The 27,193-nt window shown below is 31.7% G+C and overlaps 2 protein-coding genes and 1 pseudogene across 5 annotated transcripts; 1 reads left to right on the top strand and 2 right to left on the bottom strand.

The window, feature by feature from the left end:
* Window positions 1-883: 883 nt before the first annotated feature.
* Window positions 884-2,026, bottom strand: LOC123904603 (annotated as a pseudogene).
* Window positions 2,027-2,695: 669 nt separating this feature from the next.
* Window positions 2,696-3,387, top strand: LOC123910656 (vacuolar iron transporter homolog 4-like). The gene has a single exon (XM_045961830.1). The coding sequence runs from the start codon at window positions 2,737-2,739 to the stop codon at window positions 3,358-3,360; it is 624 nt and encodes a 207-aa protein (XP_045817786.1). The 5' UTR covers window positions 2,696-2,736; the 3' UTR covers window positions 3,361-3,387.
* Window positions 3,388-8,700: 5,313 nt separating this feature from the next.
* LOC123910655 (serine decarboxylase 1-like) lies at window positions 8,701-14,061 on the bottom strand. 4 transcript variants are annotated; one of them, XM_045961827.1, is made up of 7 exons: window positions 13,810-13,928; window positions 13,463-13,578; window positions 12,584-12,936; window positions 10,554-10,785; window positions 10,278-10,471; window positions 10,051-10,187; window positions 8,701-9,391 (listed from the first exon to the last, which is right to left on the bottom strand). In XM_045961827.1, exons 3-7 carry the CDS (start codon window positions 12,909-12,911, stop codon window positions 8,825-8,827), a joined length of 1,458 nt encoding a protein of 485 aa, XP_045817783.1. In that variant the 5' UTR covers window positions 12,912-12,936; window positions 13,463-13,578; window positions 13,810-13,928; the 3' UTR covers window positions 8,701-8,824. The 4 variants fall into 4 exon arrangements, with proteins under 4 accessions (XP_045817783.1, XP_045817784.1, XP_045817782.1 ...); XM_045961828.1 differs by having other exon boundaries at window positions 13,738-13,908; XM_045961826.1 differs by lacking the exon at window positions 13,463-13,578 and having other exon boundaries at window positions 13,810-14,061.
* Window positions 14,062-27,193: the final 13,132 nt, after the last annotated feature.

The following is a 27,193-nucleotide window of genomic DNA, read 5'->3' as shown; positions in this document are numbered from 1 at the left end:
AGTAGCCTTAAATTTAATATGATATTTTAATTTTATTCTCTTAATATTAAAGAGAAACTAAGGTCTCACTGAAAAACTAAATGTTTTAACAGAGGCATTAAAGAATAATAAAGGCATCATTTTGTTCTTGGATGATTGGTGTAATCAAGAGTTTGTTCTTTGATAAATGTAATTAAGATGTATTTTCTTTAAAAATAAGTGATCCATAGTTATTGAGTTGTTTATCCACTCTTATTTTTGAAATAGTGTATGTATGGATGAGTTTGGGAGTTTGTCGAAACTTTAAAATGAAACTTTAAAATGTAATTTTTTGTCATCAACATAATATGACACAAGTAGTAGATAACCGATGCCTATAGAAAAAACCTTAATAATTGATTTGGTTTGTAGTTTCCCATGGCAATGCTTAAAATCCTAAGTAAATCTTTTTGATTCATAAAGGAATTTTCGTTTAAACCCTTTCAAATATGTGTTATGCTCCATTTAATTAAAGCAGCAAACTTAAACCCTTGTTGTATCTAAAATACTTGCGTGATATGAAATCAGTTGGTTTATCGACTGATGGTTAGTCTTAGGGTGTATTAGTATCTTCCTGTCTTAGCATGCAGAGGTTTGTGTCTGAGTTAGGTTTAAATTGCAGTTTAGTCTTCTACCAATTAGTTGGGGTGGATCAGGCTGATTTTATTTATTTCCCATTTACAACTAAACTACCGTCTGGCCTTTTCTTTTATTAAGTGCCAATGTTGGAGTAATTTGAGTTATAATTGATAAAAAAAATCATAAGACTAAATCTCAAATAAAACAACATTTGATTTAATAAAAAGTTATTATATATTTTCGGCAAAACTTTTATTTTATTTTAATATAAACTGAGCATCGAGTCATTGACTATGTTACTACCGCATAACAGTGAACCATGAGTGTATCCTCTTCTATCTTAGTGTGCTATGTCATCTCTCCTATCTTAATCCAATGACGAGATTATAAAACAAAATAAATTTGCAGGACACTGCTCAAAGGTACCGCGGAATGTAAACATGGAGAAACTGCAACATGGTTATTTATTTCCTGAGGTGATCTTCAATAACCTTTCTATTTTTTGATTGTAACCTTCCAAATGTCTGTCTCTGATTCTGCTGATGATTCAGCAAGTTCGCTGAATGAGCTATCCGGCGATGACGACAACGACTGGGAGGAAACTAAATCATTTTGCATGTCAGCTTGTAATGTTGTGATTGTCATCTTTAGTAATCATCACATGGAATTTTCCAAGTAAACTAGCTAAAAGATAAGGAGATTCTGAATCAGCAAAATCGTGAATAGGAACATCTCCCGCAACAACTTTCCAAGTATCACCTTCCTCGTCATATACTTTAATCTTTGCCGAGCCGAGAGAGCTTGAAGGATCAAGTGCATACAAATCATTATTGACAGTAACACTCAATTTCGTTCCAGCTTGCCTTGCCGGCCAACCGTCGCCCATACCAACGAGCATTTCAAGCCAAGAATTTATATCTGGATCATAAACTTCTCCCCCAACGTCAACAAAAAATGGCCAGAAAAGCAGTTGGTAGTATCTAAGCTTTTGCAATAGGCATGTACCTTCTCCATAATTTTCTTAAAGGAGTCTTATATTTAGGGACGAAGATAATGTTATATAAATAGAACAAATCTGATTGAGTAAATATTAACCGTTAGTTGGTTCAGTAGTGATTGACGCTGAACTTGATAGAGAGGACCACAATTCGATCTCCCGCAACTACAATCGGGAGGGGCTGAAACCATTTGATGTTAGAACTGATTCCCCGAACCAGATTAAACTGGTGGTGAAAAAAAAATCCGATTTGGTATTGAGCAGTATTGCTGCCATTCACATTTAGCAATTGAAACTTGCTGTCGTGGGGTGGATACTTTTAAAAAGTTGTCTGACCATAGCTTGTTCGAATCTCAGCAAAATCACCTTTGTTCCTTTCAATTGAAACTTACTGTTTTAGTGGTAATATTTAATTTGTTGTATTTACCCCATATTGCACATCATGTACCTTATTAAGAAAATTATTACTGGTGCAATATATATTCCTTTCCCACGTTTTATATACTTATTTAAATTTATTGAAAAATTATCAAAAAAAATAAACTTTATTAAGAAAAATATTGAATCACGAGATATTCAATTTTAACTCAACAACAACGATGATATAAAGATTATTCTAACATATATCTTAAGGGTATATTTTAAAATATCTAAATATAATACAAAAATTTAAAGTTTAAAAAATAGAATACATGGACACAATTTTTTTTCCTAATGTTTGTTTCTTATGACACATTTCATCGAGTTATATCTTGATTTGTTTTCATTAATTCTCTAGTTTTCCGATAAAAGTAGCTCCAGTAATTCAGAGTTTGGCCGTTAGGTAGATAAAATCTGATAAAGAATTATTTTTATCAGGAGTCGAACTCGATTCTCTTAACAATCTTTCATAGGAGAAGCTCAATAAACCCTGATCCAATTTAAAAATTTGATACTTCTATAGTATTTGAAAAGAATGATTAGTCGGTATAAAGAGATAATTAGCATCCAAAGTATGAACGCATTATTAGATTCTAAATTAAAGTTTATGTTAGTTTTCACGCGTGGCACCCACTAATTCAATTCTATATATTATGGCGTGTGTCTTCCACACTTACTCCAAACTCATCATTTCAATATTTCACATAGTATTTCTAAGATCTATGGCTGAAATTCAACACCACCATGCAGCTACACTAGCTCGCAGTGAATCAAAAGTGTACAACATGGATGTTGAAAAAAATGAAGAAAAAGATTATACACAAAGAGCTCAATGGCTTAGAGCAGCTGTTTTAGGTGCTAATGATGGTTTACTCTCAACAGCATCCTTAATGATGGGTGTTGGAGCTGTTACAAAAGATGTTAAGACAATGATTCTAACCGGAATTGCTGGTCTTATAGCCGGTGCATGTAGCATGGCAATCGGTGAATTTGTGTCGGTATATTCGCAATATGATATTGAGTATGCACAAATGAAAAGACAAGGAAATACTTCTCAGAAAGATAAATTACCTAATCCTTATTATGCCGCTTTTGCCTCGGCCGTTGCTTTTGCGGTCGGGGCTTTTGTGCCGTTACTCGGCGCGGCTTTTGTGAAAGATTATAAGGTTAGATTGGGAGTTGTGGTTGGTGTTGTTAGTTTTGCCTTGTTTGTTTTTGGTGGGTTGAGTGGTTTTCTTGGGAAAGCACCTTTGGTTAAGTCATGTTTGAGGGTTTTGATTGGTGGATGGTTAGCTATGTCTCTTACTTTTGGTTTAACTAAGCTTGTAAACCATGTTGTAGTTTGATCAACTTTAATCTCTTTATTTCCAGCACTTTAATTTGTAATTTTAATTACTCCACATCTTTCTTTGTTATATAAGTTTAATAGGTTGATGATTTTATACATATTTTGTTTTTGTTAATTAGATCTATAAAGTTTTATATATCCTTTATGCATAGTCTCAAGATTTCATTTTGAATAGAGTTGTTTTTTTTTTTTTTTTTTTTTACTTTTCTTTTTCTTTCAATGGAGTTAATTTTCTGGTATAATTTCATGAATTAATAGTCGTCCAAATTTACTAATAAAAAATGCTCAAACTAACCGTCATGAGCCTATAACTTAACCCACCCACATTTAGATTCACCCCAAATCAATTTTTTTTTCTTTCTTTTTTCAATACATTAAACTAAGTGATTTTTAACATGTCATTTTTTTTTTGAACATGTCAACTTATAACTTATTTGCAAAGTTCAACTTGATCCAACTTTTTCTCACTTTTAAACAGAAGACAAGGAAGGGAGTAATTTTATTCACCATCATTGAATGCATATATTTATTTCAAGTATTAAACCATAAATGGAACTGACTCTATTCAACCTTATTTAGCAAGTCAAAACTAAATATTGTTAAACATAAAGTACACGGTTATATTCATGAACCTTATTTAGCAAGACAATATACTAAATACAACTCAAATAAAAATTTAAAATATTTCCTCACCATATTTTTTAAAAAAAAAATTCATGAAATATAATACGTATATATATTGTTTAGCTTAAATCACTACTAAGATCAATGTTTGCACATCGTATTTTTATTTACTTCTGGTTCAACCAAGAAAACGAGAAATAGATTTTAATGAAAGAGAGGGATGAAAAAAAAAGATATCTTTTAATATATCTGGTTAGATGAAGGGTGAGGAAAGATTTTAATGGAAAATTAAAATATAAGATTATGTTTTTCAAAATTATAAATATTTAAAATTATGTCTAAATAGGCCGAAAAGAAAGTCATTAGGTTTGGTCTAGTGATGAGGGGTTTGGCTAGCACGTACATTATATGTCCTGGGTTCGATTCACAGCTTATTGTAAACCAATAAAAAATTAAAAAAAATAGGCTGAATTAAAGAAATATTATCTCTCGTTTAAATCTTCCCATTTTGTAAGGGAGTTAAAATTAACTTTTGTAGCCACTAGATTTGATATAGTGGTGGAAGATTTGGATAATATGTATGAACATACGATGACAAATTAATTTTTTAATTATAATGAGTCAAAATTAACAAAAAGACTAATTTGTCATTGTAAGAAATAAATGAAACATTCTAAAGTCATGTATTAGAATGTAATATATTGTATATGACAGCAATAGCAAAAAAATCATAAGAATTGTATATTTTGTCATGATCAATTAGCCATGATCCTGTGTCAAAAAAAAATAAAAATAGCCATGATCCAGTTGTATGAATTTAGGACATGCAGCATATATAATGATAAAGATAATAAGGGAGTGAGGAAATTTATTTCTTAAAAATATTCTCTTACTATTTGATTTGATTTTTTTTTTTTGGTACCTTGATTTGATGTTTTTAAATCTTCTGCCTCTTATCTCTTGATAAAAAAGACTTAATATCATTGTATGTCTATCCTTTAAAGTTTGAGAAAGAACGACAGGAAGATCTAATCTTAATAATTTTTTTTATAAAAGATCTTATCCTAGTAACTGTATAAGGTTAAAATAATTAAAAGTTTTTGGTAATTTATTTATTGATATATCTAATAATTTAGATGAACAATATTTTTTATTTAAAAGAGTGACTTATATCGAGAGAGAGAGAGAGAGGAAATATATTCTTTTGTGGTGGACAAGGAACCTATATTCTTCTTTATTGTTCTTTAGTTATCTCACAATAAAGCAATTATTTTTTAGTGTTTTCTTTTTTAAAGCAACAATGCTACTCCCTTCGTCCCAAAATATAAGGGAAAATTGGTCAACCAAAGTTGATGTATTTAGTCCAAATTTTTAACCAAATACATCAACTTTCTTTGACCAATTTTCCTTTATATTTTGAGACAGAGTAGTAACTTTTAAGCTAGCTATATAGTAGTGCGTACTCAATAATATGTTTTATATTTCATCAATGTCGGCTAGCCAACAGGCTATGTTGTGTTGTTAAAATATGTTAATTTCAAACTTAGTTAAAGTGGGAAATTAGTGGAATTATTTCTTAACCATTAAAAAATAGAATAGTTAACAAATATGGATAAGCCTTCAACAGTTTTACTTTCTACTCCCCGTCCCATTTTAAATGACTTATTTGATCATTTCACACGCTTTAAGAAAAATACATAAATAAATTAGAGTGTGTTGTATAAATACTAAACTACCCTTACCTTTTTCATTACTAGTAATAATGATTAAATTAGTTGAGTATGTCACACATAAACAGGATCTACATAAAGGATAAAATTGGAAAAACTGGTTTGAAAGTTGTATATGTCATTACTCATTTATTTTGGGACAAATCAAAGTCAAAAAAGTATCATTTAAAATGGGACTGGTGAAGTATTATACATATCCGTGATGCATGATGTGGCAGATTTAATTAGAGGAGATATTTTGTTTTTTAATCAATTATTTATGATATGAAATATTGGATGTTGGGGAAATATAATCAACTAAATTAATTAGTAGATGGACTCAAGTCCACAGCTTTAGCTAAATTAAGTGGAACCAACCATTAAAGTACTGGTTTGTTCTGTCACTAATCCACTCGTTAATTATGGAGATTAAATAAGATTTCATTTAATTATGACCAAACCATTCGCATGTACTCCTCCTCCGTCCTATTTTATAAGGTTTCATTTGACTAAATTCACTATTCATATGTCTTGTTTTGACCGTATTTTTATAAAAATATATAAATCTAAATATTATTATATAAGATCTTGTTTGATTTGTTTCGACGAGTATTTTCAAAATTTTAAATTTTTATAATTTTTACTAATGAACAATTAAAGATATTTGTAATCAGAATTATGCATTGGTGTACTGCAGTGGTCAACTGATTCTTATATTTTGGGACGGAGAAGGTATAAAACAATCAAATGGGAAAGTGAGCATTTTAATTGATTCCGTTTGATATAGAATGAAACCATTTTAATTTATCTAGGTTCTGTGCGGTGGTAAAAAAGATTTGGTTGGCTACTACATACACTATTTGAAGTATATAGTTTTTGAATTATAAGTTTAGTATACTTTTTATTTTTGTTAAGTTATGCGGTGACTAAAATTTCATTTTTTTAAAGCTGAATAAGTATGAATATTGAATACAGTATTTAAACTCTGATCTCTACATATTATACGCAATGTCTCTGTTAATTGAGCTATGTGTTCACGTGTACCAGTTGGATGGGTATATTTTATGCTCCTTAATTATAATTAAATTTTTTGTTTGTAAAAAGAAATGGGGTATCATACAGGTAGAATCAAATTGTGTTTTCTAAACTTAGTTGAGGATTTTGAAAATTGAAAGTAACCCAAATTAGAAAGCAAATAAACAAAGGAAAGGAGTGTGTTTTCCACACGGAACAACTAAGCCATGCGTGTATTTTTTTTAATTATATTTTTAACTACTAGTTTGCAAATAAGATAGGAGCAAAGATAATTTTCAAGTCCCATAGTTTGGACTATTAACAATTTTGGTTCTTCGGTTATTTTCCGGTTAATCATCATCATTAATAGTAAAGTCCACTACTTTAAAAATGAAGCAAATATATTTTGAAAAGAAAAATATAATACACTCTATAACTTAGATCTATATTCACAACACCATAGTATAACGAAAAGTTTACTCTATAACTTATTAATTTCACACTTTTGTCTTTGTCTAAAAAAAAAAAATATTATTAACTTCACACTTTGTCCTTATACATAACGTTTTCCCCCTAAATGTGAATATTTTACAATCTGAATTGTATAAATTTTTAAAATTCAAAATATGAAGATAAATCCCCAATTTCTTATAAGAAAAATAGGTATAGTGTTGGCTTAATCTACTTTTTTTTTTTACTAAAGGCTTTTGTTTTTTTTTATTAGGTAGTCTAGTGACTAGACATTCCACTTTTAAGGTGGATAAATGGGGTGTCCGAAGTTCGACCTCAGGCCCTGCATATAATATGTGATGCCCCTTACTAACTGAGCTAAACTCATGGGAACAAGACTTTTGTTTTTATATGTGTGAAAGTTTATGTTCCACATTTTCCAAAACATGAAATAAAAAATTCGAAAAATAAAACCAACGCTTTAATTTTTTTTTCTTCAAATGTTAAGGTGCAGCATTGGAGACCCTTAATCTACACCGTGACAACTACTCCTAGTTACACCACGAGTTTGGCGCATGTAGTTATTGTGCAATTTGTTTGAATGTGTAAACTTTTGAATATTGATTTCAATTTCTATTCAAAAAACACTCTTAGTTGTGAATCTCTCTTCTCACATAATTTTTTTGACTTAGAAATCAATGAAAAAATGAAAATTATAAATCATGGTGTCTCTAAGGCTCCACACCAATGAATTCTTGTTACAACTAATTCCCATAAATCAATCAAAGCATTGAAAGACACAATATTCATACTTAAACCTACATTTGTATTTTAAAAATTTACGGGAGAAACAGAAGATGTATTACATAGAGGGATAAAAAACCAAATAAAATTCAACATAAAAATCAATTTGGAAGGCAACATGTATCATGAAATCTTCAGCAATTTCATGAACAAGAGTTTAGAAATGAAGCTTTCCGATCAAAAGCTCAACATTCTTCTGATATTTACTCCTTAACATTAAAATTATCAAAATAAGTATTGTGGGAAGTGAACCTTGCCTAACAGCATGTCAGCATTTTCTTATTTAGCTTTGTAAATCATAGATAGATAGATTGGGTCTGTTTGTGTGGATTCTTTTCGCAAGTGTCCTTTCAAGGAAAGGAAGCACAAGAGGTTGAAATTGCTTGGGTCTGTGGCAAGATGGAGGTTTTCGATTTTCATCTTATCAGAGACTTTAATCGATAGGGATCTGCCATGTTCCCACAAACCACCAGACCTATGCTGGTGAGCGATGGAGAAGTCAATCACTAAGAGGGAAGGAGATAAATTTATGGTGTTATGAGTAGATCAGATCCACTAAAACACCTTAATACAATGCTAGGGGGAGATTGTGCATGGTGCGCCACCTATACCACTTGTGCACATAAGAGATCGCCCTCTAATAAAGCTTTCTTCATGCGTCAATTTTATTTTAGCTACACTGGTAACTATGGCTTCCAACGGGGAAACTGAATATGTTTAATTGCAGGCCAAGTGAGTAGGAAAGCAAAGACGACTAAATGTTATTTAAGTGCATCAAAGTGCTTAAAATACACCACACACAAAACTCCAAAAAACAACTACAGCCATAAACTCTAGAATAGATTGTATTAGATGCTACAATTACTTATGCAGTGCACAGAGGCAACTGTTTTCGCCTACATCTGATGCTATACAATATGGTTGACACTTCTCATCTTTAAACCAGGTAGCACGCTTCTGCACAAGCTCGTTTAGAAAATCATCAAGCTTCTCAATAGTGACGTTTGGCATCACCACCACATGAGCGATGTTCCCCTTGCATGCTAGCTGCCACTTGCGTATAAATTCCTCATCATGTGGCCGCTCAAATACAACCGTGCTGCTAAGCTCATTAAGCATTGCACCAATCCCAGACTCAATAAGGCGGTCTTTAAAGTAGTGAGCATTTCGCAAGCATCTCTGTACTTCTTTCTGAAAGCCTCTGTATCCTTTACGGTTCAAGGTATACCAAAGGAATATGGGAGCATGGCCATTTCGACTACCCATGATTGTGGCATCCCTAGAAGCAAGGTATTCCACATTCCTGGAAAGAGCATTAATATGCTCCAATCTTGTTATCTGCACACCACAAGGCATGGGGCACCCCACAAATTTGTGGCCAGAAACACTGACACTGCCAATAGGTTTCTTAAAAGTAACTTTTGGAGCCTGACAAAGCACAATTTTATTTTGTTATTACACATATCAACCCTGTCAATGCATATGAAATGGCTAAAAAATATCAAAAGAATATGGCAACTGGCAAGGTTCACATAACATAACTACAAGAATAGTTCTCATTTTCTCAACCTAGCAACTAAACAATCATTTATGTCAAACATAGATGTGTTGACAAAGAACCAATAAACTTAATCTTGTTCATGTTTAAATTTGATCAGGTCAGAAATTAGATAAGAGACAATATTCCCAGACTGAAATTGAAATAACAGGTGGAGTTTCTTCTGCATGTAAATAGTCAATGGTAGTCATGCTTATATTAATATCAATTGGGTCAATTGATAATAGTAAAGCAAAGTCTCAACTACCATATATGAACAAAGTCCGATCATATAATAATTGGGATAAAGCCTACGAAATATGACCTTATTGCTAGAGTGAAAATGCAGAACAAATGAGACACCATAAGATAGACAGGGTATGCATGGAAAAGCATCAATGCAGCTCGTTAATATGATGTATGCAAACAACCATAACAAATGACACATTAACATTCTCTATCAGAACATATGGAGATAGCAAATGGAAGTTTCAACATTATATCTCACATGTTACATGATTTATTTATTCATGATAAAATTAGCACTTACTATTTTCACGAAAGGCATCATGAGACCAAACAAAGCCCCATCAACATGGATGTAGAACCTATCATGCGAAAATCCAGCTTCTTCAAGTTTCTTTATGACCAGATCAAGATCATCCACAGCTCCTTTCACAGTTGTACCTGCAATATTTCAGTTCTATGAGCCAGAACCAACATAACGAAGATGACCAGAGGCATGGGACTATGGGAGAGAGAGGGAGGGAAACTTACCTATGTTCACATTTATAATTGCTGGCTTGTCCTGGTGGAGAAGAAGTTTAGCCTTGAAATCATCACAATCAATCTCGCCAGACCAAAGAGTCTCAACCTTCACACATTCCATTCTGTACATACGGGCAGCTTTAAAAATTGAATAATGTGACTCCCGTGAGGCATACAAAATCCCATCTGGTAACACCTCTCTCCTGCAAAAGTCATTTAAACCATATTTCATGTTCTTTACAAATTTTCATAATGTTGAAGCAAATAAATTTAGCCGACACTAACCCAACTAGGATGCCATGGAGATTGCCTTCTGTGCCACAGTTTGTTATATAGCCCCAGTACTCATTTTTCTCCAATTCCCACAATCTGGCAAACCAATCCAAAACACCAACTTCAAACTGCCGGGAGTGGACACCATAATTGCTTTCAATAAATGGATCTCCAAGGTTGTTTATGGAAAAGTGCTGAAGTTGAGAGAGTGCACCATAATCGAAATCTAAATTATAGGGGTAGCCTGCAAAGTTTATTCATAGATTAAATGAAATGCTAGGCCTAATTAATTACAGAGATTTGTTGAAGAAGTGAGCTTCTAAAGTTGCAAAACTCCTAATAAAATTTACTTCGTAAATGGAATTAAAAATAATTTAAATGCACTGTTATAGATTCATCAAATGTTAAGTTCCAAAAATATATGCAAGGTTGCAAAAGAAATTTCCTCTAAAGAATGATCTTAGCATTCTTTAAGCATATGAAATGCTCTTAACAAATAGAAAGATTTCTTCATGGATCCAGTCAATTGAATGTTTTCTAGTTGTATTGTATGTACCCATCTACTTTCTCACATGCAGAACCTTCAAATGTGTATTTTAGGTAATATGCAGTGAAATTAGAATAGCACAGACGCAGCTGCATGTTCATTCTAAACCAATATCAGCCATGGCGGATTGGGTGGCAGAATTCAATAACTGCCATGACCGATTTGTGAAGGATGGTGGTATCATGGCGCTTTCTGGCGGCAATGTTGTACGGGACATAGTATTGGGTTGTAAAGAACCAACACAAAAATAAATTAAGCGTAGCAGAGATGATGAGGTTGCGTTGGATGTGTGGTAAGACTAGATGGGATAGGATTAGAAATGACAACATTAGAGAGAGAGTTGGGGTAGCACCTATAGTAGAAAAGATTGTGGAAATTAGGCTTAGGTGGTTTGGGCAATTTCCTGCAGACACAATCAAGTTTCCTTCCTACACTAGAAATTAAGATTTTTAAACCCAACATATGTAAATGAAATATCCCACCAAAATGGATGTGGGTCCATGAATTGAAGAAATAATCAGAACTCTTCATGTCAATATCTCCAACAATTAAAAAACCCAGGATTGTAAGTGTTGTTCATTCATTGGAACCTCCTTAAAGTGCATTGGTTTATCTTAAAGATTCTATTTCAATTTAAATTTGGATGATACAAAACCATGACCATCAGAGATTTCAAAATTTCATAGTAACCACAAGTAAGTCCAGATTATGGAAAAACACTAGCAGTTCAGTAGAGATGGTTCAGAGGGATGTCCATTTTAGCAGGCTGTAGCATGTTTTTTGTGACAGAAACCAAAACAGATACTATGTTCTTTGATAGTTTAAAAACAATATTGTTTTTAATTAGATTTGTAATGTATACCACAAAAATTTAGAACGTCTTCAAATTAAAACACAGGACCTTTAGAGAAAGTTCTTACTTTTGACCAAAAATAGCTAGTCAAGACAGGCTTAGCATCAGAAATATAATGGAAGTGAGCTAAAGCATAAGTTCAAGTTAGTGGCAATTGGTGGGTGCCGGGTCGACGTTGCGATGGAGTTAGTTGATTTTTCAGTATGTCCACAGTCAAGTCATAAACCATAGTGCCAAATCTTGAGTATACATAAACCTAAATCCTAGAAAGAAAACTAAAAGCAGCACAATGATTTGAATTACTTGGTTGATATCCTGTTGGCAAACTGGTTTTATGTTTAAAATGAATGGGGATGGATGCAGAGGATTATGACTCAAGGGTCAAGGCTGTTACCATTGGCCCATTGAGAGAAAAATAGAGAATATATTGGCAATTAAGGGAATAAATTGGAATCATCCAATATAGGCAGGTATTTCGTGAAAAGGATTTGATTAGAGGGAGAGTCCAAGTCTCTCGGATTGTTATTAATAAACACTATTTTCTTTTATATCCAGAACCGGCACAGACGACAACCCACATACAACAATAACATAAATGCAATCAGTAAAGTAAAAGGATGGAAAGAGCAAATATCGTCAAACCTAAATGATACTTTGTCCTTTCAGTTAAAGATCTTCTGTATCTGGCCAACACACTTGCCATATGAGCATCACGATCCCCAGTAATCTCATCATCTGCTTCTGGCTCCGTGACTTCTAGACAAGTGGTATGAATATTTCTCCCCAGTACTATTTCCCTTCTCTCTTTTCCCGCATTGATCTGAACCTCCACCTTGTCAGTGCCATTTTCTGCAACTACAGGAGGCAAAGGATCTTTGATAATGGCAGCCACATCAAAATCATCAGGCAATACTTCAACTGCTCCGTTAATGCTCAAATCATCGCCCAAAACATCAACACTTCCAACCATTTTGTTATCAACAACAGAAAAACACCTGACAAAAATTGGCTTACAAAATCAAGGGTATATCATAAAATGGAAATGTTTTTCAAACACAAACACCGTATAATAAAATACAGTTTCCCGTTAATAAATAATCCTCTTCTCTCTCCTCAGGCAAACATCAACACTTCCATGCAGGTTGTTTTATTTACAGTATCCAAATATGGTGTCGGTTTTTGTAGGTTTAAATTTAAATAACACATCTCATCATAAACATGGGAACTCAACTAAAATCAAAATATTTTAAAAGATACCAACGAATCCAAAACGCCAGCATTTCAATGATCCATTGAATGTAACAAGAACATGATATAAAAAATGCATAAATAAATTTTAGAAACTTTAATTAAAGACCGTGCATGCAAGCAAGAGTAGTGAAACCAATCAACCATCCAAAACAAAAGCAGCTAAACATGAAAACAATACATCACACAAGATCTAGTAAATTCCCTTCAAATCTATAATTATAATAACATTACGTATGATTAATTAATAAACAAAAATTGCAGTCTCCTGACCACGGTTCGATCCCTGCAACTGCAATCGCAAGGGGGCTAGAGACTGAAACCACTTTATGCCGGAACTGACCCCTGACCAGATTAAACTAGCGATGAAAAAATTGCAGTCTCCTATCCTAAAGTATATTATTTTTTGAATCAAACAAACAAACAAACAAACGGTAACAACATTAATTAGAGCATGGTTTAATAGTATATATTAATTAATAATTATGCGAAAATTAAATAGAATTGAACGACGGATATAAAGAAGATGAATAACGAAAATGCATTACGAGGAGTTAGAGCATGATTGAAATTGAAAAAACGGAAGATAGATCTGAAAGAAGAATAGAAAAGTTAGTTACTGATGAATGGAGAGAGTAGCGGAAGAGTCGAAGAGCAGTTACGCTGAAAATGAATGAAATGGAGCAACCACAGAGAGAGTTGCGGATTTTCTTTTCTCTCTTCCCATTTATAGAAAACAAGGGTGATTCAGATTCCCTCACGCGCTTCACGTTATTACTGTTTGCCACACATACACACGTGATTCATTAGCTAGCAAGTGGCCAACAATATTAAAGAATCTTCATCTTACTGTTTGCCGAATTCATTCTAGCACATTAATTAAATGTATTTTCTGTTTCTTAATAAAGGATAATAATAAATAACTTTAATATGTTTAAAATGTGTAACGGAAAAACTTCGAAGATTGATTAAAAAAAAAAAACTTTGAAGATATTATTTAATTTAATATTATTATATATTTATTCAATATTATATTGTGATGTCGTGTCAGAATAATGTGATTTTCCAAGATATTTTCACGTATATTTGCTAACTACCACACATTTCTTTACACTTGTGCTCTAGGTTGTTGTAATGACTGACAGTGCAAATATATTTATTTATCTTTTTTACAAATGATAGTGCAAATATAAAATGTGGAAGACTCAAACTTATACAGATTTTATTTGATTTAAATGTGAGTGATTGGTTTCGTGTTCATTATGAATTAACGAAATTTTGATTTCACAAAGTGAAAATTGTTACGAATCTTGTCAGGGTTAGTTCGAGGGTAAGATAACCAAAACAGTCGCAAAAGCCTCTAAAAATATAAAAAAAAAAAAAAGAAAAGTAAAAGATCTTATGATTTTATTATTAATAAAAAATGAAACGAATTAAATACATTAAATTCGCTATGAGTCTCCTCATGTATTGGATTAGTCCTCGATCATGTAGTGAGTAATGTTTTCATATGAGGGACGTTCATCCTTACCATTCAATTTTATGTTATCATCTACGAGCTCTCTAGAATTAAGCTTTCACTTAAAATTTACCATAAAAATAAAACTCACTTAAATTCTTTTATTTATTGTTAACCCTGGTTCTTAAAGGAAGGGATTTATTGGGCGGTAAAGGGAGAGTTACACTGGGTTTGATCGACACACTGAATATTGAGCAACCACATATATAAGTGACTTTAACACCACATTTTAACCCAAAACCTTTAAGACATTAGGTTTATGATTTCTCTCACTTATATGGTGTTCAACTTAAACTATTCCAACCAATGTGAGACTTAACTCACATTTGATAGATCTCAATATTTCCCCTCAAGTGTGAGTCTTTCCATGTCCATGATCAATCATCACTCACTTATTGTTCCCTGAACTGAGCTCTAATACCAATGTTGGGTTGTGTGGGGCAGCATCACTGGGTTGGATCGACACATTGGACATTGAACAAACACAAGTGACTTTGACACCATACTTTCACCCAAAACCTTACGACATTGAGTTTATGGGTCCTCTCACTTATATGTTGATCAATCTCAACTCTTCCAACCAATACGAGGCTTTTTACTCACACTTGATTGATCTCAATAGGCCTAGTAATATGAAGTTTGACCACGAGGTAAGTAAAGAATGACCAAGAAACAGAACTCGGATTCTCCGGAACGATTCGTCCTTTGGTGAAACTCATTAACCACTCAAGTTCAATGCATTAGTTAAACTCACTTATATTCTGATAAATAGTGAATTCTTTCATGTTCAATCACCAACTCAACTTAAGGCTTTATCACCCTTTATTATATGCAATCTATCATCAGATTATGTGTATCCTCAAGTCCAATGACGAATCCGAAATTTTTAAATTGTGGAGGCAATAGATTTAAATTAACACCAAATAAATAAGTCCATGCTTTACAATTACAATAGAATAGTTGAACAAAGGTGGGAAGATGTTTGCTCCCTTGCGGAGATGAAAGTGAAGGTGATGTTGTGAATGCATATATGTCATGTTGAAAGAGAGTGTTTACCCTGAAATTTGGTAAACAAGCGCTAATTTGAATTAATTGCTTGAAAATGTCAGTGCTCAAATTAATTCTTTATTAAATGCTTCCTGTCGAAAATTGGAGATAACAGAAAGATGAAATTAATGGAAGATATCCATATAAAAGATTAAAGAATTGATGCTTAAACTTTAATTTATAATGATTCAGAGTTATAAGGCTCCGTTTGGATTAATGGTACGAAATGGAATGGAGCGGAATGAAATATAATGGAATGGAGCGGAGCGGAATAGAACACAGTTTCCATTCCATTATTTGGGATTTTATAATTGAGCAGAATGGAGCGGAGCGGAATGAAATTTTTTGGTTCCAATTTTACCCCTATTTTTATAAAACGAAGTAAAATTCAACATGTTCTACTTTATTTTAATTAATACTCAACTATTTATAATAATTGGGTTTTATCAATTTGTTAGATTGTTTCAATCGCTGCAATTGTTGTGTGTGATTTTATGCAATTGTTATAATCTGCTATATGTTGTTGTTGTGTGTGTCTATGGGTAGGTACAACTTTTAACTTTAGAATATGAATAAAACTTTTGTCATAAAAAGAGAAGAAAGAAAAAACAAATAGAAAAAACATGGAATGAAAAATCACTTGCTGAAAATTAATTCGAACAGACATGAGACACCTGAGACATGAGACACCTGAGACTTGTAAATGAAGATGTTGCCGATAAGAGAATAAAAAGAAGGAATAAGATAGTATTTTAATCAATTAAAAATTAAGTAATACATCATTCTATCATATTTCTCCCAAATTGGAGGGGAACAAATTTGTGAGTAAGTGATGGAATGTGATGGAATCTATTCCATCCTATTCCATTCCATTCCATCATATTTTAAGTAACCCAAACAATGGAACATAGATTTATTCCATTGCATTCCATTCCATTCCATTGCATACCACCAATCCAAACATAGCCTAAGTTAAATATAGACACTACAAAAAAACTGACTTATACCCGGACCATATTATGCTTAAACTTTAAAATTGATAGTAAATGGTTCCAAATTCAAATGGTTTTGATTATAATATTTGATTATGTTTATTGAGCAAACTAATTTTAATGGTAATTTTATAAATTATTAGGATATATATAGCAGAATGAAAAATATGCCTAAAAGAACCGTGAAAATATTTAGTGACAGCCGAAATCGTAGCTAGAGGTGTTTTATGTTTAGAATGATTTTCTAAGATATCCTACGATTTTGTTCGTAAGTAAAAGTCAAACATATAGTGACAACCAATGACAGAAGGACAAAATTTCGTTAGGATACGGCGCACATAATACAAGGCTAAGGTGGCTGACAGTGAAAGTCAAAGTGGGATCTACCTACGGACTTTTGACTTTTAGTGACGGTTTTTGTGAGTAGATACAAGTTAAATTTCTTGTAGTGAGATGATAGTAATAATTTGAAAGAGTGCGCATGTTGTAGTTTTGTAGGGGTTATATGTTGGGTGTGAGTAGTCGTCACAATAAGTCACATTATATTGCTAGACAATTTTAGTGCAGGCACATGCACAAACAAATGCTTGCGCTCGTAAGTCCTCTCACTTGATTTTGGTTTAGGGGTCGTTTTGATCGTAAGTCTTTTTTTTTTTTTGAATGGTGTATAGATACTATTGTATGTTTTCAAAACATACTATAATTTACTTTATATTATAAGGAATTGAGTACTCCTTTATAATATATATTGTTTGCTTATAAAAAAAAATGCTTGCGGTAGATCCGTCGCTGATCAAGTCTCAACGAATATACTATTATATTAGGGTGCACTTTATGATGGAATGTTAATGGCTACATCAATTATGTTGCTGCAAATAGGTTCAGTTCACAGTAAAAATTGAACCTCAACTGTTTACATAGTTTAAAAAATCGAGTCTAACCAAATTGTTAATGGTGCATCCCCATTCAAACCAAAATGTACTGTTGAAAAAAATATCAAAATCAAGTTGAACATTAGAACTATTTTTAAAAACAAAACCGAACTAAATTGTTAAACAAACCCAACCCACAATGATAGCTCATTATTGAACTAAAATGCATAGTTCAAATATCATAAGTCGTAACTCAAAATATTGTTAGATCAGACGCTTTCATCCATAATCGAACTCAAGATCTTATTATCCGTTTGGTATGATGGAAAGAAAGTGAGAGAAAAAAAATTATACAAACTAATGAATGAATTTGAACTAAAGTTAGTTTAAGTTCATTTATTAATTTGCATAAAATTTTTTTTCCACACTTTTCTATCAAATCAAACCGACGTTAAAGATATGTTGGGGTTGAGTAGTTGTCACAACACTAATAACTCACATTATATTGCTAGACAATTTTAGTGTAGGCACATGCCCACACAATATTTGTGTAGATCCGTCGCTGCTTTTGGAAAAAGAGACTCCAAAAAAAACTTTTCTAAAAAGAGAAAAAAAAGAAGAAGTGTTATGAATAATATGTAATGAATGTCCATTATTGTGTAGGTTTTCTTGTCCCCTAATTGTGTCCTATAAATAGGACCCCTTTGTTACAATGTAATACACACCTTAAATAGAACAATACAAGAGTCTATTCTCTCTTCTCTTTCTCACCTTCATCTCTTCTTCTTTATTCTTGTTATTCTCTAGGAATAGTTCATAACACGTTATCAGCACGATAGTCTCTCCCCTTTCAAGAAAGGTATAGCAACAATGGGAAGTGACAATTTTATTTTATCTATGATTTTTTTTATTCTATTTTTTCAGATTTTTTTTCTTCTCGTTTTTTTATATTAATTCACAAACCTACGATCCAGAAGTATCGTGGTGATATGAATCTTGTAGATTCATAGTGTGATGAAACTTTAAAATATGAATCCCGAAGATTCATAGTATGATGAAATTTTAAAATATGAATCCTGAAGATTCATAAGCATACACTTATAAAAGTACCGTAAAATATATTTTAAAATATGAATCCCGAAGATTCATAGATATAAGTAAAATCAATATCTTGTTAATCTTTTAGAAGAATTCAAAAACAGCAATCCCTGAAGGATTGGATAAATAACTGATTTGATTTGTTATACAGTTCTTGAACAATTTAAGAATCAATTTTTATTCTCCATAATTCTTAAGAATTCATTACGGATACATTTATGAAGGATCGTACAATTAGATCTATTATATAGTTCTCAAAGAACTTAAAAATTCAAATTTTGTCCTCCATGAAATCTTGATGAATTCAATTGTGACACATCCCTGAAGGATGTAAAAAAATAATATATTGATAAGATCTATTATAGAGGTTTTGAAGAACTTATGAATGATTCAATATATATGCATCCCAAAGGATTGTACAAATGATTATTTGTACATTATAAATATGTTATGTAGTTCCTGAAGAACTTTAAAATTAAATCTATTTCTTTATATTCATTATTATTTTATTATTATTATTGTTGTTGTTGTTGTTAATTCATGTTCATGATCACAGTTTTTTTTATTTATATTGTTACATGTTGATGAGATTATGATAATCTTGTTGAATTCCAGAAGAATTTAACATTAAAGCATCCTCGAAGGATTGCTCAAATAATAGGATTTTTGTTGTTAGTAAATATCAATTTTGATATAGTTCCCGAAGAACTAAAGAAGAAAAAGCAGACCTTGATATTGAAGCATCCATGAAGGATTGCTCAAAAAATATGAAATTTTACATTATTGTTTTGAAGATTTGGGACATAGTTCTTGGAGAACTAAAGAGTTGTGCATCCCAAAAGTTTAGAGCATCTTAGAAAAATTTGATCTGAAGCATCTTGAAATGATTTTTCATAATCGTTATCTATAAATATTAAATGGTATATATAGTTCTCTATTATGCTCCTGAAGTAGCAAATTTGAGAAATAATTTTAAGAGTATGTTGAAAGATTAATCACATATTGCTTGCATATACTTTCGATGCATATTCTATATATATTTTTTCGATATATTATGCATTATTATACAATTGATTTTTTTTTTAAAAAAAAAAGAAATTATACAATTGATTTAAAATAATATGATTGTGAAAGGTGTATATTGCTTTTAAATTCCCTCAATTATTTTATAGCAACGGTTACTATTTTTTTTAATTGATATATTTAGAAGAAAAATGCAAATTGATTGCTTCACTTTATCTTATTCTGGTGTACGTTTCACTTTTATATCAGAATTTAATTTAATTTTTTTGTGCCTCAATTTATTGTATATTTTAATTTATTATTATAATATTGGATGATTAAGTTTTTGTAAAGACTAAAAACAATTTTGAGTGAGTTTATTTATATTAATTATTAATTAGTTCTATTTAATCATTAGTTTGTATGAATTGGCTTTGAGTAAGTTCGGTTACAAAATAAATTCCACATTGCCATAACTTTTTATAGCTACTATGAGTACCTATTAAAATTTCATAATTTTTATTTGTAATGTTAGTGTAATTAGTGTAAGATCGGTTACATAATTAGTGTAAGATTTATATGTTTCAGTTACAGTTTAACTTATACTCATAACATGACCTTTATTGATTTTAAATATTTTTAATTCTCCATAATTAAATAAAATGATAAGCCATTGGAACATAAGAAACCGTTTGTTGTCTATTATTTTTATTCAATCATTTAATTGATAGTCTTCTATTTTTATACCCATTAAATAAATTGAAGAAATTAATGTTGCACAATGCAAAAATATGGCTCCGGAAGAGCTAATATATTTTTACATATGAAGGAAAAACAAGAACGCGTTGAGAATACATTATATTTTTCAAGTCTCCAAGAAATTTATTAAAACGAAGGAGACCTCGTATCTCAATATTACGAGACATGTTTTTTTAAAGAAAGTATCAACCTTTTGTCTCTAGTTTGGGAAATACTTTTAATATTTGTGCAACTCAAGCACATGTTCAAGTAAACCAGAAGTTTACAATTTAAATCATATATATTAAGTTTGTAATTGGCAAGATCGGATGGGTCATCCCGAATCTATTATGATGCGAAATATAAAATAATTCTATATGTATTGAAGGGCCTGAAGTTTCTTCAATCTAATAATTTTTATGTGTTACTACTTCCCGAAAGAAGTTGATAAATTAAGTAAATGAGCATCTTTTATTTTTAGAATATACGAAAGGTGATATTTATAAATCAATACACCGATCATGATGTGAACCAATTAGAACTTTATAATTTTAATTTATGCAACAACGAAATGGTCACATGTGTGTTTGTTGTCAACTCACAACCAGAAGTTTGTGAGATTATTTTTACTAATTTGGTTAAGAGCTCATTTAATATTTAATTTTCTAGAAAGTATTTGATAAGTATCGAATGTCAATTAAAATAATATAGAACATCTTGTAGAATATGATAATACAAGAAGAAAAAAAATGGAATTGACGATCCATTCTCTAGGCGTCTAAAGTTAATTACATGATCGATACTTATGAGATCAATACTTCAAGTTCTATTTTATATTTTGGGAACATTTAAATATATATGTTGAGATATTGATTCGCTCAAGCCAATATGTTATTATACAAAAGTCTTCCCCTTAACTTGCAATTAAGTTTAGTTTTATAATCTAATATTTTTCATATAAGCATTTTTGGATGTGTTGGTATGTTCCGATTGCTCCAATATAATGCAATACGATGAATTATTAAAGAATATTGGGAAACTATATTTGATATGACTCTTCATCCCTTATAAATTATATTGAGCCAATAATTAGGGATTTGTTTATAGCCCAGAAGGATAATTTTCAAGCGATGGTGAATTAGTTTTCCCAATATTAGGGGGAGGGAATAAGCAGCTGAAAAATATGAACCAGAAGTTCAAATGAATCACTTGAAATAAATAATTATTATTATCTCATCTTGATCCTCATATAAAATAGATTGAACTAGATGTTCAAAAGATATATCATTTGCAAAGTCTATGAAATCAACTATCAGCTGCTAATGCTCCAATCAAAATGGATGTCCCTGTTGGACAATCTTATATTGCAAATGAATTTTAACCACCCTGTAGCGTGGTAGGTCAGTCGGTTCCAAAGATAAAAATCCTCAAATAAGAAAATGAGCTAAAAACAAAGATGACCCGAGTGAGGATATGAAAATTGTATTTGACATAATTAATTTTCCAGTTCCAGAAGAACTTATCAGGTACCTGTAATTTACGAAAATATAGAGATCTCGACAAACTATGTCATGAATGGAATACGATGGAACCGAGATGAAGTCAACGTTGACAATATTTTTGCACATAATAAAGCGCTATATATGTGATAAATGACAATGAGGATCATAAATCAAAGTCTATTAAGGATTATAGACAATGAAATGATTGACTAAGGGGGGTGTATTGGATTGGGATTTCATGAGACAAATTTGGCAAAAAAAGTCTTGATGATTTTATGAGATTTTGTTAGACTATATTGATTTTGTGAGATTTTAAAGACTTTTTTACAGAGACTTTTCTACAATCAAGATTTTTAACACATGATTTGAATGGATTTTGAGAGATTTTTTTCAAAAAACTTTTTACAATCAAGATTTCATAATACTTTATATATTAAGAAACTTTTGTATATTAGGCAAATTTTAAAAGAATCAATAAATTTTAATAAAAGAAATTATATTTTTTTGGGAATCCAAATTTTTAAACAAAAAAAAAGCCTTACATTTTTTTCACGTATATGTTTCTAATCACAAATTAAAACCATTATCACCATTGATGGGAAAAGAAGCAGATGAAGGTAACGAAAAAAAATTTGCCGTAAAAAGTTGTATTGAATCAAAAGTTTGTAAAAAAGATGTAGAATTTGTTAAAATATTTTTTTGCAAAAAAACATATTTGATAGAAGAAGAAGAAGAAGAAGAAGAAGAACTGATATAATGATGATGAAAGTAAAATTTTTTGGAGAGTTTGAAAAAGTCTCAAGTCTTTTGGTGAGATTCTTGAACAAGTGAACAAAGAAAAGAAGAAGGAGTGCAGTGATGATGAACTATGAAAAAATAAAGAAAAAAAAAATTTGATACAGTGATGATGAAAATAAAAAGTCTTGGAGATTTCAAAAAAGTCTCAAGGCTTTTGGTGAGATTGTTGAAAAAGTCTATCAAGTGTATTTTCAACTAAAAAGTCTCTCAAAATCCATTCCATAGAAGAATCCATCAAAATCGGTAGACTTTTGAATACCAGTAGACATTTTAAAAGTAGTACCAAATCTCAATTGAATACCAACGGATTTTATTGCCCTGAAAAAAAAATCATGTTTGTCTTAATTGAATACCACAAGATTTATTTAACTTTTGTAAATGTCTTGATTGAATACCTCAAGATTTTTTTGTCATAAAAAAGTCTTTTAAAATCCCATGAAATCTCAATCCAATACACCCTCCTAAATAAGATAGACGCAATTGATACAAAATTAAACTAGCTTTGCAAAGCGAAATGTTTTTGGACCAGTAGTCCATTTCATCTGCAGATGGAGATAAATCGATATGAATAAGTTTTCAAGAGAAAAATAATAAAAACAAAATGTTTAGAGTTTGAATTGTTTATCAAGTATATTGATAAATGTCAATCATTGATTTTCAAGAAGCATATTCACCTGAAGTGAATTCAAAAAATTAATTAAGTTGAGTAGTATCTGAAATACTCAATTCATGTGAAATATGTGTTTTAACGTATTTTACTGGCTCACTTGATAATGATGATCCTTGAAGGATTTAGTTATATTTGACAATGAATTATTTATATCTGAGGCTTATATTAATGATAAAATATCATCTAGACTCCCGAAGAGCTTATGAGATATTCTCATTTAAATTTATAATTTAAATAAGATTATATAGCAAAATTGTTAAAACAGTTTGACATTGACAAACCTAATTTGTTGTATACTAAAAATGGTTGCAATGTCATTTGATGTGTCATGCCTCAAGAAAATGATGAACAATTTGAATTGGTCCTGAAGTACCATATCTTAATTCAATTAAGCTCACTAATATATTTGCTATAATTTCGTAGTATTTTATTTTTGCCTATTCATCCAACCCAAATATTGAAGTAAAGCAAAACATACAATTATTTATACTTTAAAGAAACAACAATATCATCCAATCATGTGAAGATTTTAGCACTACATCAAGCAAGCTGAGAAGATGTTTTTGTTGAGGATTGTAATTCAACACATACAAGAAATTCGTTGTTTTATTACAAAATGATGGTTCCTGCAACAACTCAACATGAAGATAATATCAGACGCAATGCTAATTTAGAGAAGAGTATAATAAAGAAGATATGACAGAATTTTCTACAGAGTCAACTTTTAGTAAAACTTTGGAGCAGCTAGTACAGAAGATTATTTGATTTTTCATCCCATGTATAATAATTGTCTTTATGAGGGGGAGATATAAATATGTTCTGCACTCTTTTTCCCTTCACCGTGGTTTTGTCCCACTGGGTTTTCCTGGTAAGGTTTTTAATGAGGCAGTTCACACACAAATGATGATGTACTCTTTTTCCTTCACTAGAGTTTTTTTTAGAGAAAGAATATCCTTCATGGACATTCAAGGGGGAGTGTTATGAATAATATGTAATGAATGTCCATTATTGTGTAGGTTTTCTTGTCCCCTAATTGTGTCCTATAAATAGGACCCCTTTGTTACAATGTAATACACACCTTGAATAGAACAATACAAGAGTTTATTCTCTCTTCTCTTTCTCTCATTCATCTCTTCTTCTTTATTCTTGTTATTCTCTAGGAATAGTTCATAACAAGAAGGAAAATAAATATTGTAAATACTCACTTAAAAGTTCCACTCGCATTGATCGCGCGTAGTAGTTAGTACTTGAATATTCCTCCCTTATCCACGATTCACTGTCTCAAATCCCTAATTTCTGAAATCGCCAAAACCCTAAAAATTGAATCTACCAAATCCGAAGGTTCTACCTCACCGGAGATGACGATCCATGAACCAGAGAAACAAACCGAGACACAGTCACATCCACAAAATCCTGATTCGTCGGAAAATCGTTCAAATTCCGATCCGCACAAGAAAACTAGGGATTTGCCCAATTTGACCGAATGCCATGGTTGTGGATTCAAGATTGACGTTTGCACCGGTAGGAACAGACTTCGACCCCTTTATAGCGAATGGCGCGTAGTTCTTTTATGTAAGAAGTGTTTTTCTTCTGTTGAATCTTCCCAAATTTGTTCCTATTGCTTTTCTGGAACTTCTTCTGATTCTCTTTGTTGTACCAAATGTAAGCATTCTGTTCACAAAAGTTGTTTCCTTAAGTACAAAAATGTTCCTCCTTGGTCATATTCTTGTGTAGGCTCTGAATTTTCTGTATGTGTTGATTGTTGGGTTCCTAAACATATGGAAATTGCTAGGAGAAGAAGATTAAGAAAAATCAAGAGTGGGAGGATTGAGAAAAAGGGTAAGGTTGATGTTGTGAAAGAGAGTTCTAGGGTTTTGAGTGGTGGAAATTTGATTAGGTCTGTGGCGGATGTGGTTAAAGAGGCTACAAATGATGTGAAGAAGAAGCTTGAGGCGGCTGCTAGGGCTAGAGAGGTGGCAATAAAGAGAGCTGTGGCGGCTAGAAGGGCTGTTGAGTTGGCAAACAATGCCTTGAGTTTAGTGGCAAACAGGGAAAAGAGTACATTGAATCTGCCTTCCAAAATTGATCCTGTTAAAGTTGTTCGTAGTTCGTATTTGGCTTTTGACTTGCATTTAAATAGCCCGACAAAGATTTCAAAGACTCGCTGCTTGTTGAATACAAGTTCTCCAAAGAAGTGGACTGTTGGTATTGATTCATCGTGCAAGAGATCAAACTCAAGGAATGCCAGTGGTTCTGATAATAAGCTTTCATTAGGATCCTCGGACAGTGATTCTTCAACTGATCTGAGTTGTCCCGGCATGGGAAGGAGTGATATGATAACTTGCCCAAAAGATGGTGTATGCACTGCTAAGTATGGTGTTGAAGAGGATTGTGGGTTGGGACTTGATTGCGAGCAAGCAGATTCTGACTCGGATGAGGAAAATCATTATTTCTTGAAGTATAGTAGGAGGAGGCCAGATTGCTGTCAATTGAAATATAGTAGGAGGAGGCCAGATTGCTGTCAATTGAAATATAGTAGGAGGTCAGATCGTTATTCCTTGAAGTATAGTAGGAGGAAGTCAGATCGTTATTCCTTTAAGTATAGTAGGAGAACTTGTTTAAAACCAAAGCTCAATAGTTAACCTTGAGAGTCAGGATTTGACTGTGGATTCCATTCAATTGTTCCCTGCAATTGAGAACAATATCCAATGCTTCATGTCCGTCACGTAATGCTTCTTTACAATTATCAGCTTGTGAAAGTTGATATTTCAGAGACCTGTCTTAAAATTGGTATATATAGTTTTTTTCTTGTAATTGTTCGTAGTTAAAATTTGAAGCTGTTGTTATTCACATTGTTTTTATTCCTAACATCATATTTGCTCTTCTGCTTTTACTTTTAAACCTAATGGTTTCAGTAGTTCTTCGTAAGTTAGATTTCTATTTTAATGTCACATTTTCAACTTTAGATGTTTTCATACTAATAATGATGGAATGCTGCAATTATCTTTTATTGATCAATGGTAACATATGATATGATGGTTGTTACTTTTTACTGTAAAATGAATACAAATAACACAAGTTATGGGAGATGCTAACACAATTTTATGTCAGGTGCTGTGTTTTGAACCTATTTTATCTTGATTTGGTTCTTATATTAACATTGCTCTTGACTGTTTATCACAATTACTCAGCATTTGTCTGAAGTCTGAACAAAATTGTTGGTGGGTTTGCTTAACCTCTGAAAACATAAAGCTGAGATGTGAAGCTACTGAGATATTATAGAGACTTGTGTATCATGTAGTTTCTTGCTTTCAGAATTCAGACCACATATTTAGCAATTTCTATTTTCATTGGATTCACTTACCTTAGAAAGTGATAAATTTGGAGAAAAAGGCCTGAGACACAATTTTTCTCCTTTTTGCTGGGGAATGGAGGATAGCTTACTTCTTTACATTTTCAGAAGTGGTTTGATAATGCATTGTTGCTTGTAAATGTATCGAAATTCTCTTTTAAACTATGCTGGTTATAGTCATTTTTGGCTCAGCTTTCTCCCTGTTTTTCTTTTTGTTAAAAATAAAAATATGAAATCTTTTATTATCATTGGTGGTTAACTAATTTTGTTTTGTTTCTAAATAGCTGACCTCAAAACGGTCACAAGTTTTCTGAAGCAGATGTTTACTGCTAGAACATTAGCAAATTATCTTTTGATTATTTGCAGCAGAGTGTACTGCGTTGGGTTTCAGAAAACCTGATAGGTTGTTGATCA

This window comes from Trifolium pratense, linkage group LG2 (genome assembly GCF_020283565.1).
Source record: "Trifolium pratense cultivar HEN17-A07 linkage group LG2, ARS_RC_1.1, whole genome shotgun sequence".
NCBI lineage: Eukaryota > Viridiplantae > Streptophyta > Magnoliopsida > Fabales > Fabaceae > Trifolium > Trifolium pratense.
Note: the sequence above shows the minus strand (reverse complement) of the source record. Positions and strands in the feature narration are given on the sequence as shown.